General features: G+C 38.0%; 1 protein-coding gene across 1 annotated transcript in view; it reads right to left on the reverse strand.

Annotated features, from left to right (window-relative positions):
- Positions 1 to 11176, reverse strand: part of SEL1L (SEL1L adaptor subunit of SYVN1 ubiquitin ligase) — a 59372-nt gene extending 48196 nt beyond the window's left edge. Inside the window, exons 1-3 of the mRNA XM_069489100.1 lie at positions 11043 to 11176; positions 5158 to 5195; positions 3894 to 4122 (exon numbers count right to left, since the gene is read on the reverse strand). Of these exons, the coding sequence (XP_069345201.1) occupies positions 3894 to 4122; positions 5158 to 5195; positions 11043 to 11112 (337 nt within the window). The 5' untranslated portion in view covers positions 11113 to 11176. The remainder of the gene's footprint in view (positions 1 to 3893; positions 4123 to 5157; positions 5196 to 11042) is intronic.
- Between the last annotated feature and the right edge of the window lie 8762 nt (positions 11177 to 19938).

Genomic DNA, 19938 nt, shown 5'->3' on the forward strand with positions numbered 1-19938 from the left:
ATGTAAATCTTTCTCTTTACATTCACCAGCTCACAGCCTTTAGAATTTGTTTTACAGCCTCTAGGAGTTCCTGAGAAGCTCAGGGGTGGACAGCAGGGGGCAAACTCCAGGTCTTAATTTCCTGTCCTAAACCATATCAACAGAGGCAAAATCACATTCCCTGGAGATAAGTCTGACTATATTTCAGAGATAACCAAGTCTCCAGGAACAGAGAAACAAGAAAGACACCTGACATCTTGCAGCTGCCTGCTATAAAAGCAGTAAGCCACTTGGCCTCGCTGCTAGCAACCCCTTCTCTTTCTTTGGGATGCCACATTGGCTCCCTGCTTTCTTCCCCCCACCTCTTCCCCGCTCTCACTCTCTCATTCTCTCTAACCTTCTCAGAAGAAAAAAAATAAACATTTTTTACTTTTATATCTTAATTTCTGCATGAGGAATCTTTCTCCATCAGTGCTATGAGCACCTACTGGGCTTTCCACCCTATCTCCTATACTTTAAATCATCTCTAGATTACTTAATAATACCTAATACAATGTAAATACTATGTAAATAGTTGTTATACTATTAATATATTGTTTAGGCTAGGGAATGACAAGAAGAGTCTGTATTTGTTTAGTACAGATACAGCCATTCATATTTTTTTCCAAATATTTTCAATTAGTTGGTTGAGCCATGGAACAGAATCCGTGGATACTGAGGGCTGACTATATATAAAAATCCATGGATTTGTAATGATGCTTGTGATATTGTAAAAAATATATATGGTCTTCATCCTGCTTCCGGACAAATAGCTCCTAAAATCCTTGGAATCTCAGAAATGGTAAGAATGTCTTTTGTAAGCTAATGAATGATTGGTGGCAGGAAGCTCCCAGATAGTCTCCAGGTGGGAGCTGGTTGCCAGGGCAACCAACCGTGACTAGAAGGTTGGAACTTTCAGTCCCACCCCACAATCTCCAGGGAAGACAGAAGGGCCAAAGGCTGAGCCATTAACTCAATGGTCAATGATTTAATCAATCGTGCCTATGCAACAAAGCTTCCATAAAAACACGAAAAGATTTGAGTTCTGGGGGCTTCCAGAGAGCTGAACACGAGGATGCTTGTGGACAGTAACACAGTCAGGTTAGAGAGGGCACCAAATCTCCATGCCCCTTCTCCCATGCATCTCTTCCCTCTGGCTGTTCATCTGTATCCTCTGTAATATCCTTTATAATAAATGAATAAATGTAAATTTACCCATTTTACTATATTTCTCAGAATTCTAAGTTCTAGCAAATTAACTGAACCCAAGAAGGGAGATTCTGAGAACCCTAATTTACAGCCAGTTGGTCAGAAGTGCAGGCAAACAACCTGAGGCTTGAGGTTGGCATCTTAAGTAGGGGGTAGTCTTATGAGACTGAACCCTCAACCAGTGGGATGTGAAGCGGTCTCCTGGTAAATAATGTCAGAACTGAGTTAAACTGGAGGACATCCAACTGGTGTCTGCTGGAGAATCTGTTGAAGAACTAATTGCTTGCTTGGTGTGTAGGAAAATACCCCCACACAGAAGTGTTCACTCAGAGAGTGAGAGTAGGAAAAACACTTTGGTTTGGTTTTTCCTATATCCTTACAATGCTCAAAAACAAAGCAGAGCAAAATAAACAAAGAAACTACTCACTGGTCTCCTTTGGAGATTGCTCGGGCATTACATTCTTATGTGAAAACATCTCAAGGGAAAGAATCAAGAGTGTATCCTGCTTTCCCTGGATGGACTATATTTCAGAGTAATAAAATATTTGATGAGGGAAAATTCTTTATAAAAAAAATCCCAGGTAAGAAATGCAGGTGGAATGGTAGTATTAGAAAGTCACCACTTTGTAACCCCTAAAGGATCCAGACAACAAACATAAATGATTGCCAAAATCTCTGCGCAAAAAAATCAATGAGGAACTTTACAATGGCTGGATCAATTAATCTCACTGATCTTAACTCACCAAAAGTGGGAAAATCAGATGCTATATGCCTCCAACATAATGCAATGGAAAGTACACAATACTACCTATGAAAAACTCTCAATAAAAACATGGAACCAAATCTACCCAAGCCTCTAGTGCTAACTTTCAGTTTAGAGACTACAAAGCAGACAGTGGAATAAGCTAAATGACATTATAAGGACATGCCGAGCTAGATCCCAAATGTGTGAAACTGTATAGCACAAAGGACATCACACATTTCTTTAACAAATAAAATGATATTTTAAAACAAGGAAGGAAGAACAATTACAGATTAGGAGAAACCTAAGGTCTTAGTTTGGGTGCTGATTCAAACAAACCAATTATTAAAAGATACCTGAAACAACTGGTAAAACTGAAGAGTCTGGGTATTAGGTGATAAAGGACTAATGGCTAATTTTGTGATTTTGTTAAAAAAAATTCTTACTTTTAGAGATGCATACATAGGTAAAAGAACATGTGGAGTTTTTCTAAAATACTCTAGGAAAGAAAAAAAGGGCAAATGTGTGTGGGGTGGTAAAGATGAACTGAGAAAAGCAGAATGCTGAGGCTGCTGAAGTTGGGAGACAGTGGGTATCGGGGTGGGGCGGGTGGATCATTATACCCTCGACTTCTGTGCATGTTCAAAAATCTTCCTAAAATAAAAAGGGAATGAATTAAACTACAATATTTGGCAAAAATTTTAAAACAGTAATACAGACTTGGCTGAGGTACAGGAAAATGATATTTTCAAAGGAAGTAAACAGAATTACTTTTCTCAAGAACAATTTAACAATATGTACCAAATGTCTTAAAATTTTACATTTAATCCAACAAATTTACTTTTAAGAATTCTAAGAAAATTTCATTGCTGTGCATAAGGATGCATATAAAAAGATCTCCCAGCAGGATACTGTAAACAATCTATTTAACTATTACATTGTAAAAGAATACTAAAGGACATGGGAAAATGTTTACGGTAAACTGTTAAGTACAAAATACAGGCTGTAAAACAGTATATATATTCTGACCCAATTTAGTTTTCTTAAAATTATTCATACACCAAAAAAAAAAAAAAAAAGGCCTGAGATTCTCCACAATGTTAATAATAGCTGTAATTTCTAGTTGATGGGAAAAAAAGCACTTTTATATTTTTTAAAAATAATTTTCCCAATTATGAATATGGTATATTTATAGTAAAAAAGTTCAAATTTTTAAAGTTCAAAGCCAGATCAGTTCCTGCAAATGATTAATAATGGAATAATAAGTGGGTAAGGCAGTGATCTTTAAAATAATAAACTAAATAACAAAAAGGTGGGTAGACAAGGCAGAATGGACATATTAATAATTAATTTTTTAAAGGACAGGTGTTTAGCACACTATTGTGAAAAAGATCAAGTTTTAAATTTAAAAGTAGAAGCGTCAAGGTGAAAGTTACAAGAAGATTAAAGTTTACGTAAGCTTCAATTGGAGAAGGATAAACATCTAAATCAAATTACCTAGGATGACTGACAAGGTTATTGTAGTAAGAAACCTAACATAATTCTGAAAATAACCGAAGTAGCATGTTAGACAATTCTTCCTGAGTTTCTGCTTTGTGTACTACCCTGACAGATTATTTTTAAACTTTCTCAGAGAGAAATTTGTTCATATACTGGAGTCTAAAAAGAAATGTTAGGATATTAATATAATACAAATGCAGTTTCGTCTGAGCTCAGCTTATATAATTTGGGTCAAATCTGTTAAGTAAGCAACTTTGATATATTAAAATCTAGACAATCCCATAAAATTACACTCTATATATTATATGTGGTTAATAATCGGTAAAACCAGCCTTCTGCAGCTTCCTCGCTCACTACCTTTAAAATTTCAGTTGTCTCCTTCTTCAATAAGGCAAAAAAAGGCAAAGAAAACGTCCAGACTAACCTGGTTTCTGTACTTTCTTTGGTTCTTCATGGTCCTTGTTTTCTGGATTTGGAGATTCTAGAAAGCTGGTTTCTTCTGTGACACTTTCCCCCTCTTGGCTCTTGAGGGTATCTTCTTCTTGAACATGGGTTTCCAATTCTGATTCTTCTGAATCAAGAAATATCTGACCAGCGACTACTCTGCCTGTGGTGGTATGGTCCTTTATCGACTCATCTGATGGCAAAGAAGTCTGAGAATATAAAGTATCTTTAGTCATCAACAATACCAAGAATCTCTCCAACTTCGTTTGACCATTACTTTTACTAATCCTAGATATCATGTCTCCTTCAGCTCCTTGAAGTGCCACACTCATTCATCTCTATTGGTTTTAGCATGTGTTTGTCACATGCCTTCATCACCTGCCTAATTCTTACTCCTTCTAATTTCAACTTAGATGTTATTTCCCCCAGGAAGCCTTCTTTAATTCCTGGAGTCTAGGTTGGGTTCTACCCCTACATGCTCCCAACATACCTTATACTTCCCCTATGATAACTCTGTATTGTAATTTCCTACTTTTATCTTTATTCCCTCAAATCTAGAGATCAGAGCTCATAACTGATTGGCCTCCTTGGATATCTAAGAATCAGTTTTATTCATTTAATCAATCAATAAGCATATTAATTCATTAGATTTTTTTTTAAGTTCAGCTTATTATAGGGGTACAAAAGTTCAGGTTATATATATTGCCTATGCCCCTCCATCCCCCCGAGTCTGAGCTTCAAGCGTGTCCATTCCCTAGACAGTGCACATCGCACTCATCATGTAGGTATACACCCATCCCCACCCCCCACCCCTCAACTCATTAGATTTTTTTTGAAAATTGGTAAGTGGAAATAAATGGCAGAGGTTAAGATTTCAAAATTGAAAGAAACTAAAAACTCAAAAAAAATCAATCTCTCATTAGGCAGTACAAATTTTAGTGCTTTAAGCCTTTTACACACACACACACACACACACACACACACACTAAACAACAGTCAAGTTGAAATTAAACCTGACAGTGAACACCCTTAATGGAAATATTTACTGTTCTCTCCGGTAGGTCAGTGATTTTTTTTTCCCCCCAGAAGAACTAGAACTAACACTGATACCATTTATCTTTTTTTGTTCTTTTAAATTCAATTCTGTTACTCAAAAATGCAGAATTCATATCCTTTCTGAGGTACGTAATTTATGCTTTTAAGTTGGGTAGAAAATACTGACAAATACAAATTTTAGTACATACCTTGGAGTCTAAGGAGTCATCCTGGCTGCCTTCTTCATCTGCAAAGAAATTTTAAAACAATTTAGCCATCTTCCCTATTGGGAAAGTATAGGTACTATTAAAAGAAAGTACAATATACATAGCAAATAAATACAGCTAATAATAATCAGATACTGGATAAGTAAACCTAGAATTATTTAAAATTTGGTTGTATTCAAAAATTATTCAGAAAAGGTTAAGTGAAAGGAAAAAAATTAGTTGGGAGGGTATTCAGTTTTTTTCTTTCTGTAGGGAAGACATTAGCTTCATCTGTTACAAATGTAGGAAGACCAATAGCTCCCACCACCAAAAACTGATACTTCTTCAGATTCCATCCAGTTCTTGTGTGTATAGTCTATTATTGAGTATGAGTTACTAAGTTCATAAAAATATATCTCTAATTTCATACTCCAGGCTTCCACCTATTCTGTTCCTCTGCTCAGAACTTGGAGTTACAGTAGCACTTATTCTAGTGCTACTAAAATAAGTACTTATTTTAGTGCTAATTACCATTTTATTACTCCTGAGGATGGAAACTAAGAATAATAATAATAATTTTTTTTCGGAGATTGGGTCTCGCTCGCTATGTTGCCCAGGCTGGTCTTGAACTCCTGGCCTCAAGTGATTCTCTTGCCTCAGCCTCCCAAAGTGCTGGGATTACAGGCGTGAGACACTGCACCCAACCCATTATTATTATTTGACAGCCGAGTTGCCAGGAAAATACATTTAGGATTTGTGTTTTACTTCACTAAGAGATAACCAAACACAGATAAAAAGTAGCATCATACTATTATGTACTCACTCACATTAGAACTATGTATTAAGAAATCAATGGCTTATATTAAACAAGTCACACATCCAGCCACTAGTTACAACTTTCTTCCAAATTGATAGTCTGCTTTGGTTTTGTCTGATTACGTTAATTTTCCTTCTATTATTCTTTCTGTATTTTCAAGATATTACTTCTATTCTGGCTGCTTGTTATTCTTTTTCCTGCTCTTATGTAAACACATGCACAACTCAATATCCAGACGCAAATGTTTGATCTTTGTATTCCTTGCCAGTTTAACAAATCTGTCAGATGCTAAATTTCCTTGTTGCTCTTAAAATTACTTGATTTTATACAGGAGTGAGTTTCAGTATTGTCTGCTCCATAAGCTATGTGAGAAATTCACCAGTAGACAAAATGCTGTAAGATTTTTACTAGAAATGTGATTTTTACTAGAAAATTAGGTATTACAGTTGCCATTTATCTTTACTTCATATGGTTATATCCCAAATATTATTTGTAACTTATAACTCTCTAAAATATAACAAAAATATGTTTTGGAGTTTGTTACCAAAGGACTGAGCTGACTTTAAGAAATATAACCAACTCAGTTATGCACAAAACACACAACCATCTTACAATATGTTTTTCTTTTTTTTTTTCCCTCCCATTTCTTTTGAATATTTGAAAAAAATCAGTCTACTAATAAGGTTTTGCCAGATATGAAGGAGCTGTCAATTAAAAGAAAATTTAAATTATAGCTACTATTCATATTCACTTACTTTTAGATTATCTTCAAAGTCTGTTTTATTTTTGGTAGGTGGAAAGGAGAAGGCTATGGTATGTATTAGTCCCACAGTGCTCATAACACTTAGTGGTAGTGAAGACAATTAACAATTGCCCTTCATGCTAACTTCTTCACAAATACCACCCAAAGCCCAAGTTCTAACAGATAGTTCAAATTCCATTCTCAGCAAATTTTAAAGGAAAAAATTCATGTCTATTATATATCAAAGTTTTATGTATAGATACATGTAATCAGAAACATCAACTAGTTAATATATCAAAAGCAGATATTAAATTTTCAAATGTATACGACATATCCCCATATACTGAAGCTTTAGATTAGTTGGAACTCTAAATGACTAATCACTAAATTTAGTACCTTACCACAGCAGGTCAGATAGGTAACCAATATGTAAATATTATAGATAGCTATAAATAAATTTAAAGACATGTACATTTGAGACATTACAAGCTGTTAGGCATCAGAGTAGCATATGTGTTTCTGAACTCCAAGAGACATGATTTGTGAATCAAGGTTATTTCAAGTGAATTGCATCATCTTCTTTTTCTTTCTCTCCCTCTCTCTTCACAGACTAGGAATATACACTAATATTACTGGTAAATAAGAGAATTCTTTTTCAGTTACTAAACTGGCAAAGCCTACTCCAGATGGTAGTCTTAAAGCATAAGACTATTTTCTCTTTCAAACTGATATACACATTCACATGACACTTTTTAAAAAGTTGCTTATAACCTAAGAACTTCTGATATGTAGTATTCAGGTAAACATTAAAGAGACTAAAGTTACACATAAATAAAAAAGCAAACAGTAATGCTTTTATCAGAACACAGAAACCAAGCAACAAGAAAAAAATGCAAAAGGATTCAAGGAAGTTATAGATTTCTCTGTCATCAGTATCACATCCAAAATATAATGGTTCACATTACTTTATCAATTATACACCTTCCTTTGAAAAAGATCAATTCTTTTTTTTATTATATCAGCTAATAAAGCTGCAAAGCACCAGGGATATTCTTTCAGGGAAAAGTGATCATTACAAATTCATTCCCTCACCTGTCATGTACATTAAACAAACTAGACTTTCAAACACAGAAAGTCTAAATAGTTTGGTGAAAAGAGACAAGACATTCTGTCTTCTGCTTAGGCACTGAATCTGTGCAGATCTGTGCAGATAGTCTTGATTCTAAATTTCTCCAACTCTGAGGCCTGGAGAGCTACCTTTGAGAGCTGGGTTCCTCGCACATCAATTCTGACACACATGGTTCAATATTAAAAGCTTGTTCAGCCTTCATTTCTTAATCTGTCAAAAGGGGATAATACGGTCTGTCCTGTTGCCTCTCAATGATGTTTTAAGGAACTAAAATAGTGAAATAAAAAATCCTCTGCAATCTGAAAACTATTCTCTAAAGTTATGGTATTAATAAACTATTACCTGAAATACCTGGCAGTGGACCTAATTAAAAAGACTAACATTGTTTGGCACAAAGAAAAAAGAGGGTAAACCATTTTTCTCTTCCTGACAAAAATAATTTCTAAGTAAGAAAAATTATAGCCTTTTCACTATTATCTTGAGAAAATGAAAAAATATCTTATTAGTCTCCTCCTTTAAATTCATTTATTCAAGGAAAAACATTTCTAATATAAGTACAGTCATGTCACTTAACAATGGGGATATGTTCTGAGAAATGCGTCATTATGTGAACATCATAGTGTACTTACACAAACCTAGAGGGTATAGCCTACACACCTCCGCTTTATGGCCTACCCTATTGCTCCTAGGCTACAAACCTGTTCAGCATGTTACTGTACTGAATACTATAGGCAACTGTAACACAACGGTTAAGTATTTGTGTATCTAAATATATGTAAACATAGAACAGGTACAGTAAAAATACAGTATAAAAGATAAAAAATAGTACACTTGTACAGAACACTTACCATGAATGGAGCTTCCAGAACTAGAAGCTGCTCTGGGTGAGTCAGTGGTGAATGAATGTGAAGGCCTAGGACGTTACTGTATACTACTGCAGACTTTATAAAAACTGTACACTTATGCTACACTAAATCTACAAAAAAATAAAGCAACTGGACTCCAACATTTTGACAGCTATGATGTCATTAGGTGATAGGAATTTTTCAGCTTCATTATAATCTTATGGGACAGCTGTTTTATATGTGGTCTGTCTTTGACCAAAATATTATTATGTGGCACATGACTATATCATATTTTTATATGCCTCTGAAACAAGATAATAAATAACAGCTAGTAACAGTGATGGAGTTGGCTAACCATTTTCTATCTAGTAACAGACACAACTTGCCCTGGGTAACTACTAACATTCAAACACAAAATTATCACCAAAAACTTGATTTTTATACTGGAGCCAAACTTTATATCTAAACTTTTAAAATGAGGTTGATATCCTGTATAAATAAGCACTTTAATGAATAAATAGTCAGCTGAAAATCCAACACTTAATTTATAAACCTTGATCTCACACAAGGGTCTTATGATATTTGAACTTCATGTGAGCACGGTTCTGCCTTTATTACCCTTTAGCATACACATCTGTATCGTTTTAACTCTGGCTAAGTAAGGTTTTTGCCTTTACCAGAGAAATATCTTGGCACAGCTCTAACTATGAGAGCAGACATCTCTTGATCTCTTGAAAACAGTCCTCTACTTATGTAAGTACAAAGCAAAAATTTAAATTTCAGTATTAATAGTCTTTTATTATAACACCCTGAGAGTCCCAACTGTTAATTTTCAAGTATCATCTCCACTGACATGGAGCTCTAAGTATATGAAGTATAATTAAAGAAAGATTTAGGAAAATTTCCATGCTTTAATTTTCTTTAAACTCTGCAAATTGAATTCAGAAGGATATACACCATGTTCTTTAATTTTTGAAGTTCTCAAACTTTAGTGTGAAGAATCAGGTATCTGCAGATTGTTAATCTTAAAAATTAAATTTTTAACAAACCCATAAAAGGAATTCTGATGCAGGGGGGCCATGGTCCACCAGGTACTCTACCCATCAAACTCAACACCTTCGTTTCATACTTCTTTTAATCAAATAACTGCTAGAAGTGCTTCAAGAGTTATGTATAGCCTTCAAAGATTTGGTCATAAATGCAAACCATCACTACAAGTGGAGGGAGGGGACTGGACCTCAAAGCATGATGTTGGCAGTAAAGTAATTAGCATATGCTTCTTGCTACTGAAATAGTACCTCAAACCACATCATGGATAGAATCTTAGGTTTAGGCCTCTTATTTTAGAAGCAAAATGATTATTATGGCATTGATTTACAACTAAGGCAGATAATTTGGGGATTCTAGTAACCATCTGGGGAATTTTCTGTTAAAAAAAAAAACAGTTGACATTTATACTCTGCCTTGTTCCAAAAAAATGTAAAGCCACAGAACAGCTGTCTTGTTAACTGAAACTATTAAAATTCCAAAGCATTACTGTACTAATTTCTCTTTATCAGCACTGAAAAGAAAAAAAATCATTTTCAGAACCAGAGTATAAATCAGCTAATTGGAAAATCAATTCAAAAGCACGTGAATTTTTATAGGTATATAAAACGTTCAAACTATTTGCTATTCATTTTATAAAAACCAAAATTTTCTCAAAAATCATAAAATCACTGTAAACAAATGTGGGGCAACTAAGAAACAGTGTGACACAGGTCACCACTGTCTCAGCAAGGTTTTAAAAAGAGGATAGGGAGTGGCTACAATTTTGATCAAAGTCTTCGTTTTTATACAAGTAGAGCAAGGACTATCTCAGGTGTTAAGAAACTTACCAAATCACTATCAACATCCTGGTCTTGATGGACCCTGCTCTGCCTGAAGTGACAGCTTCAGGCGTTGTCAATTACTCAATTTACAAATCCCAAACCCAGGGTTCCAGATCCAATGCAGCACATAATCTACACGAGGGTCGTGGAAGCCCCACTCGGGCTCATGTGTCACGATGCGTCTAAACTAAACCAGTTGTCGGGATTCATTCCCATGGAGTCAATTGCTCCGTCGCGTTAAGTTTCTTAGGTGGGAGAGCGGTGTGGGCAGGGTGATCGCCCCTTCTTGTCCTCCCCCCTCCAGCTCCCTAAACTCCCCTTTTAGCCCAGGTCAACCGAAGCCCAAAGAGCGAGTGTCAGCCCAGTGCGAGTTGTGACCAGAGAGAGCGGAGTCCGGAGCCTGGAGCCCCCACGGCCCTGCCCACCGATGGAGGCCGGGGGGCCGGCGGCTCCGGGCCTTCAGCCTGAGGGGACGGATACTGACCCGAGGATGCCGAGGCCGAGCCCAGCAGCACCGCACAGAGCAGCAGCGTCTGCCCAAACCGGACCCGCATCCTGCTCTCGCGGCCGCTGCCAACCCACGGAGCTGTAGCCTTTGCCTCTGCCACCACGGACTCAGCCGCCGCTACCTCGCCGCGGCTCTTCCTGTTCTAGTCTCCTTCCTCCGCCCCTTCCCAGGCCTCCCTGACCCAGCGCGCAGCCAATCCACGCCCGCCGCCGCGGGGTCTTCGCCCAATCGCCGTGGTTGCCCCGCCTGCCTCGTTGACCCGCCCCGGGGTCGTCCATTGGCCAATCGTTGTGCGAGGCTCCCACAGCAGCTTTCTCGGTTGGACCACGGCCTCACCGACATGGCCCCAGCTAATTGGTAGCGTTGGTTTCAACCATCCCAGAATCAGACCGTGAGTCAAAAGCTGGGAAAAAAGCTTCTCACCGAAGACTACAATTCCCACAATGCACTTCATGAAATTCCTTTGGTGTGTGTTCTTGGGAAACGTAGTCCATCGCGGAGCAAGCTTTACAAGTGTAGGTGTGTATTGGAATTAAGAGAATTTAACACCTGAGCTAGATATTAACTGAAGTCTATGAGTCCACAAACCTTATTTTTTGAGCCAAAATAAATATTAAGGAACACAACTTTTAAGGTTAAGAACTTGTAATGTGTTAAGCGTCTCTTCCTTGTTGCTTTATTTAGAAAATTTGTATTAGACATAGTGATATGAGCACTGAGAAAAATGCAGCAGCTATACTGAATCCGAGATTTTTAAAAAAACTTAATTAAAACAGTACCATAGTATATGGAAACCAGGGCGCAACTCAGTACTTGTCCTCCTTTCCCTGACAAAACAAAAGGAAATAAATCCACTCAGTATAGATTATCTCCACGCTAGTATTCATTTTTACCACCAGATAATCATCCAGAAAATGTGCCAACAGCCTTTGCAAAATCCTTTTAAGCACTTGTCCTCATCCCTGTCTTCTTGTGAGTTGCATTGTTCTCTTCCTCCCTAACTAGAGTTAGGCTGGGTTGATATGTGTGGAGGTAGAAGTGATAATGATTGCGTTGCAGACTCAGAAATACTCAGTGTAATTCCAGGCATGCTCCCACTGGGTAGCAGGGTAGTGGCTTTGGTGTTCCTGCACCTTATTTCATCAAACTTTGTCATTTAGCTTTCCCTAGCACCTGCTCACAGTCGGCTTTTTGGCCTGGAACATTGCCAGGTCAAGTGCAGGGCTTTAGAAAAGTCCACACTGGACATATATCTTGACACTTGACATCTCTCGGTATTTGTCTTCCATCTTCTTTGAGAGAGAGACCTTTTTTCTAGGAAGAGGGTCTCAAACTAACTGCGGTTCCTCATTCACATTGTAAGGCATGAAGGAAAGATATTATCTAACCAAAAAAGTTCTATTTTCTACTGCAATCTCCTTGATTCTCATCTCCATTTCTGTCACTAGCAATGTTTCCCCAGAGTTCTTCTGATTTTAAGCCATAGAGTAAAATCTGGTATGTTTTTCTCCCTTTTTATCTTATCAATCATCAAGCCCTATCAATTTGAAATATGTAGTTATTTTTTAATTTACTCTTTTATTATTTACCTTTTTTCTCTTTCTCACTGAAAACTCCCCTAATGGTCCTCATTTTTCCTTAACCGAGTTCTAGGTGTATGCACTGACATCATTCTTCCTTCACTCTAACCGAAATCGCATACCATGGCCATATTAATTTTCCTTAAACACTGCTTTCATATACCAATTGAAAACCTTTCAGTGCTTGCCCTTTTCATAGAATCAAAACATATTAGAACTCCCACTCATAAGATAGGAACTTGTGCTGACAGTTCTATTCTCTGGTGGAAATATTCAGGAAGAAACTTCTGCCTTCCGTGGAAAAAACAGTGATTATCTGATTGGTAAGACTGGGAAAAGTTTACTGCTTCCCTAAGGCCAACTTCTTTTTTCAGTTTTGTCTTTACTGAGTGCTTCTTATATTTTTAAGGCCTGTGTTGGGTGCTGCATGGACCAATTTCCCACTTCTTTTTTACTGCTTTTCAGATTTCCACATTAACACAATCGTGCCTTCCCATGGACTCCCTTGCCTTCTCCCCAAGTGCCCTTGCTGCTGCTTCTTCACCACAATCCTGGCATCCTTCCCAATTTCACTGGCATTTCATCTTGGATGACACTTCTCTAACCAGGCCTGTCCTCATTAATCTTCATTTCTCTAAGTATCTATTGGAAAATCTTGCCTTGTAAATGGATCATAAACTTGCTGAGGACAGAGACAATCATATAATTCTGTGCATGGGTATATAGCACTGGACTTGCCACCAACCACTAGCACCAGATAATTATTTGTTGGTTGATAGATACACCTTACTTATCTGTTGTGAGGCTGAAAAGAGAAATGCAGGAAAAAAGCACTTTCTACATTGTAGAGCATTTTATAAATAATATTTCTTATTGATTGCTTGGTTGAAGTGAAAGAGGGAAATTAGTTTTATTCTCTTACATATTGAATTATTATTATTTTTTTTTAAGACAGGATCTCCCTCTGTCACCCAGGTTGGAGTGCAGTAGCATCATCATAGCTCACTGCAGCCTCCAACTCCTAGACTCCAGGGATACTCCTGTCTCAGCTTCCTGAGTGGTAGGACTACAGGCATGCGCCACCATGCCCAGCTATTTTTTAAATTCATTTTGTAGAGACAGGGCCTCACTATGTTGCCTAGGCTGGTCTCAAATTCCTGGCCTCAAGTGATCCTCCTACCTCAGGCTCCCAAACGACTGCAATTACAGGTGTGAGCCACCACACCAGGCCTCAATCTCTTAATTTGAAAAGAGTTCAGAGCTGCTATAACTTTTGACTTTAGCCAGCAATGGGTAACTGACATGAGAATGCTCATAGGACCTGATCTCCTGGGGAAATTCCAAGTCTCCAAAGCAGGTTCAGAATATGTTGTGGGAAAGTCAGATTTACTTTATCAGCCTGCTGCAATGCATGATGATTAATTAGGAAAAGGTGGTGAATTCTCCATGGCCTTATCCAGTCTGAGCACACACTCCTCAAGGTTCCCTGCCAATAATCCCAGTTAAAGTTATGTACTCACATCTACTTGTACAAAATGTTAATATTATTTATTAATTGTTGGACTTCTTTAATATTTGCTCAGCTGTCTTTTTGAATCTGTCCCTAGCAATGTTCTGGGTCATCGTCCAGAGATTTCCAAGTTGCAGAAAACCTGTTTGCTCTACATACACTACAGCATAAGACCAATAGAGGTAGGTAATGGGTGCCTTTTTATACCTGAATAACTGGATAGGCATTTTGAGGTACAATCATTTTGTAGATTTGTTAACTGCTAGTTCTGGAGAGAGACTGGATTAAAACTGAATTTCAGTGAGAACTTGATTAAGTGAACTTTATAAGGTAGAGATGATATTGATGTGACCTCTTTCCATTGAAAGGAATTAAGCAATCAGCAAATGTTGAAAACCCGAAAGTGTTGAGGACACAAACGCAACTTGCTTTTTGCTTAACGATGGTGAGACAACCTCCAGAGACTTTCCTGTAAATAGAGTGATTGTCACCAACTCTAGTGGGGTATATCTTTTCCTGTACTATTCTTAGGGATCCATTTGAGTTGCTAATGTGCACAGGTTGCCAGTATTTGTATCAAGGTATCTGCCAAGGCAGGATTAGGGAGAAGCAAGAAGCAGGATATATTTTCCCCTCAGGGCTTAGAAAAGTGTACTTTTTTTGATATAGATGAGATGAATTAAAGTCATTTCTAGTGTGTTTCTTTTTTATGCATAAATGAAAAATATAAACCCTTTCATTTTATAGTGAGATAGAACTTGGCATTTGCTTATGCACATTCTGAGCTCTTTAAGTAAATGGACAATGGCTTTATACATCATCGTATCCCTCAACTTCAGGATAGTGTATGGTGGGTACATAACAAGTAATCAAAGTTTTGGATGTTCATGTCACTTTCCATGCTTATAAATAAAGCATTAAGTTCAGAGTGTGGATCACAGATCAAGGAGGAGTGTATTCGATCTATTTAAACTTTAAAGTTAATAGAAGGTGAAAAGGGGAAAGGGGCCTCAGGCTGTTTACCAAGTTTCATCCTAAAATGACATTTGCTTTGGAGGTGTTTGTTCTTTCTGAGCAGTATTGACTTATGCCAGATGAAAGAAAATCCGGGATACTTTTATACCAGAATAACTGGACAAGCATCTTTGGGTACAATCATTTCATAGATTTGTTAACTGCTAGCTCTGGAGAGAGACTGGATTAAAACTAAATTTCAGTAAGAACTTGATTAAGTGAACTTGATAAGGTAGAGATAAACAGCTTGGAGCTTCCATTAAATTCAGAATGTTTAAGCCCTGAGTAGATGGCAATGTATTTAATTAGTGACTGTTGCATCAGGAATATTATATTCATAAGATACCCCTTCTTTCCTTCCTTCCTTCATTTAACAAATATATTTTGAGCACTACCAATGACCTCCAGCCAAAGACCACCAGGAACACTTCTGTAGTTGAGCATATTGGCTTTATTACTCGTTAGTGGGAAGAACATATACCTTAAGGTGTCTCAGTAAGAGGGTATTAGAAAGAACTTATTGTAGAATTTTGACTTTGGTTGGGTGATTTGTGGGAAGGTCTAGGGAAGCTGGGTTTGCTCTAGATTAGATGCTGTTATTAATAGAAGTGCCCCCCCAGCTTTCTATATTTTGATAGAAATAAATCAATAAATCTTAAGGGAGTGGAGGCTGGAATGAGGATAAAGCTGTAATTGGTAAAGAAGCAGTCACTTATTTTGGCCAAGAGAGGAGGTGTTTGGTATTTTGTGGGTGGCACAGGGGCCTTGTTTTTGTCTGTGCTTAGATAAAATTATGAAATGGCCTTGCACTGTCTCATGGTACCCTGCTCTCAGAGTAACCTGTCTATGGTTGGTATTCTGTGAAATCGCTTACATCTAACTGGAAAATAACATGGCCTAATTGTGAGTGCCAGGCTGGGTTTCAATTGTTAGGGACTGCTCTTTGTTTTTCTTTCTCAGCATCTACTTTGTGGCACACTTGGAGTGTGGCTCGATTGCTGGGAATTGAATGAACATTGAATAAAAGAGACAAAAAACCATGAAGTTTACATTCCAAATGGGGTAGAAAGAGAATAAAATGTATAAGTAAATTATAATGTATTAGAGGTGATAAGTGTTATGGAGAAAAAAATACAGCAGGACAAAGGAATAAGGGTATTCGGGGTAGGGGAGGCATTTAAATTTAAAATTGGGAGGTCAGGGTAGGCTTCCCTATAAAGCTCACATTTGAGCAAAGACTTAAGGTGATGAAGGAATGAGTCGTGAAGATCTGGGAGTGAAGAGCTGTCCAGGAATAGAGAACAGGCTGTGTAAATGTTCCCAGGCAAGAATATGTCTGTCGTGTTCTAAGAACATCAAGGAGCACTGTGTTTGCAGAAGAAGGTGAGGGAGGGGGTGGGAGGATATGAGGTCTGAGAAGTGATTGGGGCTAGATGGTTTAGGGATTTTAGGCCAATGTTAAGGGGCAGGCAGAATGATGCTACTTTTGATGACTTTGAGACTGGCTATCTCCAGGTGTGGCTTGGATAATGGCCTGGAGATCCCCTCTCTCCTGCATGGGAATGGCCAGATTAATTACAGAGACTTCTTTAGTAGTTGTTTGGATATGAGGCTAAAGTGACCAATTAAAACCACTGTACTCAAAAGTTTGATTCAGAGGAAGTTCATACAATGGTTAGAAATTGAGATAGATAAGTACAAAATAGCTGTTATCAAGAGAAAGATCTTCAAATAAGGGAAATAACATTACTGTAAATGCAAATCACTCGAAAGTAAGTTTAGACATTTATGATGCAAAATAGGGCTTGTGACCATTTCCTGCTTTTGAATAGGCTCCCACTGTGCCATGTTGACGAGGTCATATAAATCCGAATCAAAAGGCTGCCCTTGATAAAAAAAAATAGGTGAGATATATAAATATATTTTTTATAAATCCATGAAAAATAAGTATATACACAGGCACGTACATGCGATTAAAACAAACAGCATGAGAGTTGAGAGTAAGTAGCAGACATGATACTTTTTACTCCCTAATTATGTTAGTGTATATCTACTGAAAACAAGAAATTCTCTTACATAATAACCACAGTGCTATTTATCAAAGTTAGGCATTAAACGCTGATTTGATACTATTATTTCATCTACAGACTTTATTCAAATTGTACCAATTTGCCATGAGCTCCTTTCTAACAATAGAAAAATCCAAGATCATGAGGTGTATCCAGTTGGTCACATCTCCTTAGCTTCCTTTTATCTGGAACAGTTCCTAACCGGTGTGAGTGTGTGGGTGTTTTCCGGAATCTCATGAAATTAGCATTTTTAAAGTGCATAAACCAGTTATCATTAAAATGGGGAGAAAAAAAAAGAAACCTGGAGACTGTCTTGAAACAGTGAGCATTTTTAGCACTATGTGTGATTAGTTGGCAATTTAGGAGGAGGTTAATCTGGGTATTTTGTTCTTGAGTAGCCTAAGGGTATCAAAAGACATTTTCAATTATTTATAAGTAAATAATTGAATAAATAAATAAATAAGTAATTTTTGACTAAACAATTGCAACTCCCAGAACACCTTGGGAGTGTAGCCATGGAGCACATGGGGCAGGTGCTCCTAGCAGTGGGTGCTTGGTGCCTTTATCAGTTCCCCCATGTGAATTAGCCTGGGCTGAACCATTTCCTTTGTCAGAATTTCTCAGCTGTCAAGCTAAAGAACTGATTTAACTATTTAATAGCAGTTAAATTCATTTCCAAGTCCTGACAATTCTTGTCCCCTAATGTTTCTTGAAAATACTACTGTTTTCTCTCCCTGTGATAAGGAAAAGCCCCATCTATTACTTGGCACGGAAGCCACCTGAGACCCCCACCCCTCACGGAAGACCCGCATCAGCATAACACTAAACCTATCACCTGGCCCATCAACTAATCTATTACTTGGCACATCAGCATAACACTAACCTGGTGCATCAACTACCCTATTACCTGGTGCAACAACATAATACTAACCTATTACCTGACACATCAACTAACCTATTACCTGGCAGGCATTAGTCACCTGAGACCCCACCCCTTGGATCACCCCAGCTTAATAAAAGTGGGAAAAATTGGGCAGATGGGGCTCAGAATTTGGTGGCGAGACCCCTCTGAGCCCGCTGGCAAACAAACCTTGATTCTCCAACTCTCCGTGTGCTGCTTGGTTTGTCCTCGGGACCACCCGCTGTAACACTTGCTGTAACACCTGTGGTCACCATTCTAGTCACAACCTTTATTACTTCATGCCACATAAACTTGCTAACAGGGTCAGCATCAGACTCATTTTCCTCAAACTCTCTTGCTCAAGAAGTATAAGGGTTTCCTATAACCTTGTACAATGTATTCACATTCTCCTGCTTGACTGCCCAGCGTCTTTTTTCTTTCCTCTCCTCTCTGTCTCCAATCATCATATTTCCCCTTTTCCTCTAATACACATATTCTGCATTGATGCAATTTTACCTGCTTGCATTATCCTTTTCCTTCCTATGTTTTCCCTTTAGCTGGACTATTGCACTCATTTTCTGATAATTTTCCTTTTTAAAACCCAAGTCTAAATTCATCTTTTGTAAGAAGCACACATCCAGTTTAATACTTTTTTTTGTTGGACTTTCTCCCTTTTCTAAAATATTTCTTTGGGCCATTTTGTATGTATTTGATCTTACACATTTTTTTACACATTTTTATTCCAGAATTATAATTGGGTTGTAGTGAGGCAAGTGCCATGTCCTGCAAAATAAATACTACCATAAAGAAAATCTTTTTATTATGAAAAGATATTGGTAACCCAACTAATGGGCTACTCATGTTCATCTTTAGCTCTACGAGAATCCATTATAAGGAAAAAAAAAAAAAAAAGGCATGGTAGCCATTTTATTCTGCCTGGGCTGCTGTAAAAAAATCTTATAGAATGGGTGGTTTAAGAAACAGAAATTTATTTTCTTACAATTGTGAAAGTTGGAAGTCTGAGATCAGAGTACCAGCATGATCATGGGTTTTGCTGAGGCCTCTCTTCTTGGCTTGCAGACAGTTGCCTTCTGCTTGTGTGCTCACATGGGCTTTCGTCTGTGTATAGGAGTGGAGAGGGCAAGATTTCTCTCTCTTCCTCTTCTTATAGGCCACCAGTCCTATCAGATTAGGACCCCACCCTTGTGACTTCATTTGTGGCAGCTCAGGAAGAGTTCAGATAGGTACATAAAAGGAGCTGCAGCAGCAGAGTCGATAAAATTCAGTGAAGAGGAGAGAAAGAGTATTCTTTATGATCTCGTACATCAGAGACAGAGAGAGAGAGAGAGAGAGAGAGAGAGAGAACGCGCACTGAGAACTGTCATGAGGAATGCCCTGGACGGGAAGAAAATTCCTTCTGTGAATTGGAGGATTTGAGAACAAAGAAGCGTCATACCTAACTTTCTGCCTGGGCCTTTTGAGACATTAACTCCATGGACTCTCCTCACACCATCAGGCACAGAGAAGCTGTGAAAATGGGGGCATGGCATATCTAGTTAGAGGAGGGTCCGGGAGTGTGGCTCGGGGGTGTGGAGGGCATCCCAGTGTTCTTATATAGCTCGGGAGAGAGAAAGTAGAGCATGAGAACCAGCAAGCTGGCTGCTGGGAACTGGGAGGGTGGACAGCCCAAACCATCTATGGCAAAAATACATGGCTGAACTCTCCCACAGTCTTCTACAGCCCAGGGCCAAGCTGGGAGCCAACTCAGCAGAGGGAGGTCAGAGGGGAGGCGTTGCCG

This window comes from Eulemur rufifrons, chromosome 2, assembly GCF_041146395.1.
Source record: "Eulemur rufifrons isolate Redbay chromosome 2, OSU_ERuf_1, whole genome shotgun sequence".
Classification (NCBI taxonomy): domain Eukaryota; kingdom Metazoa; phylum Chordata; class Mammalia; order Primates; family Lemuridae; genus Eulemur; species Eulemur rufifrons.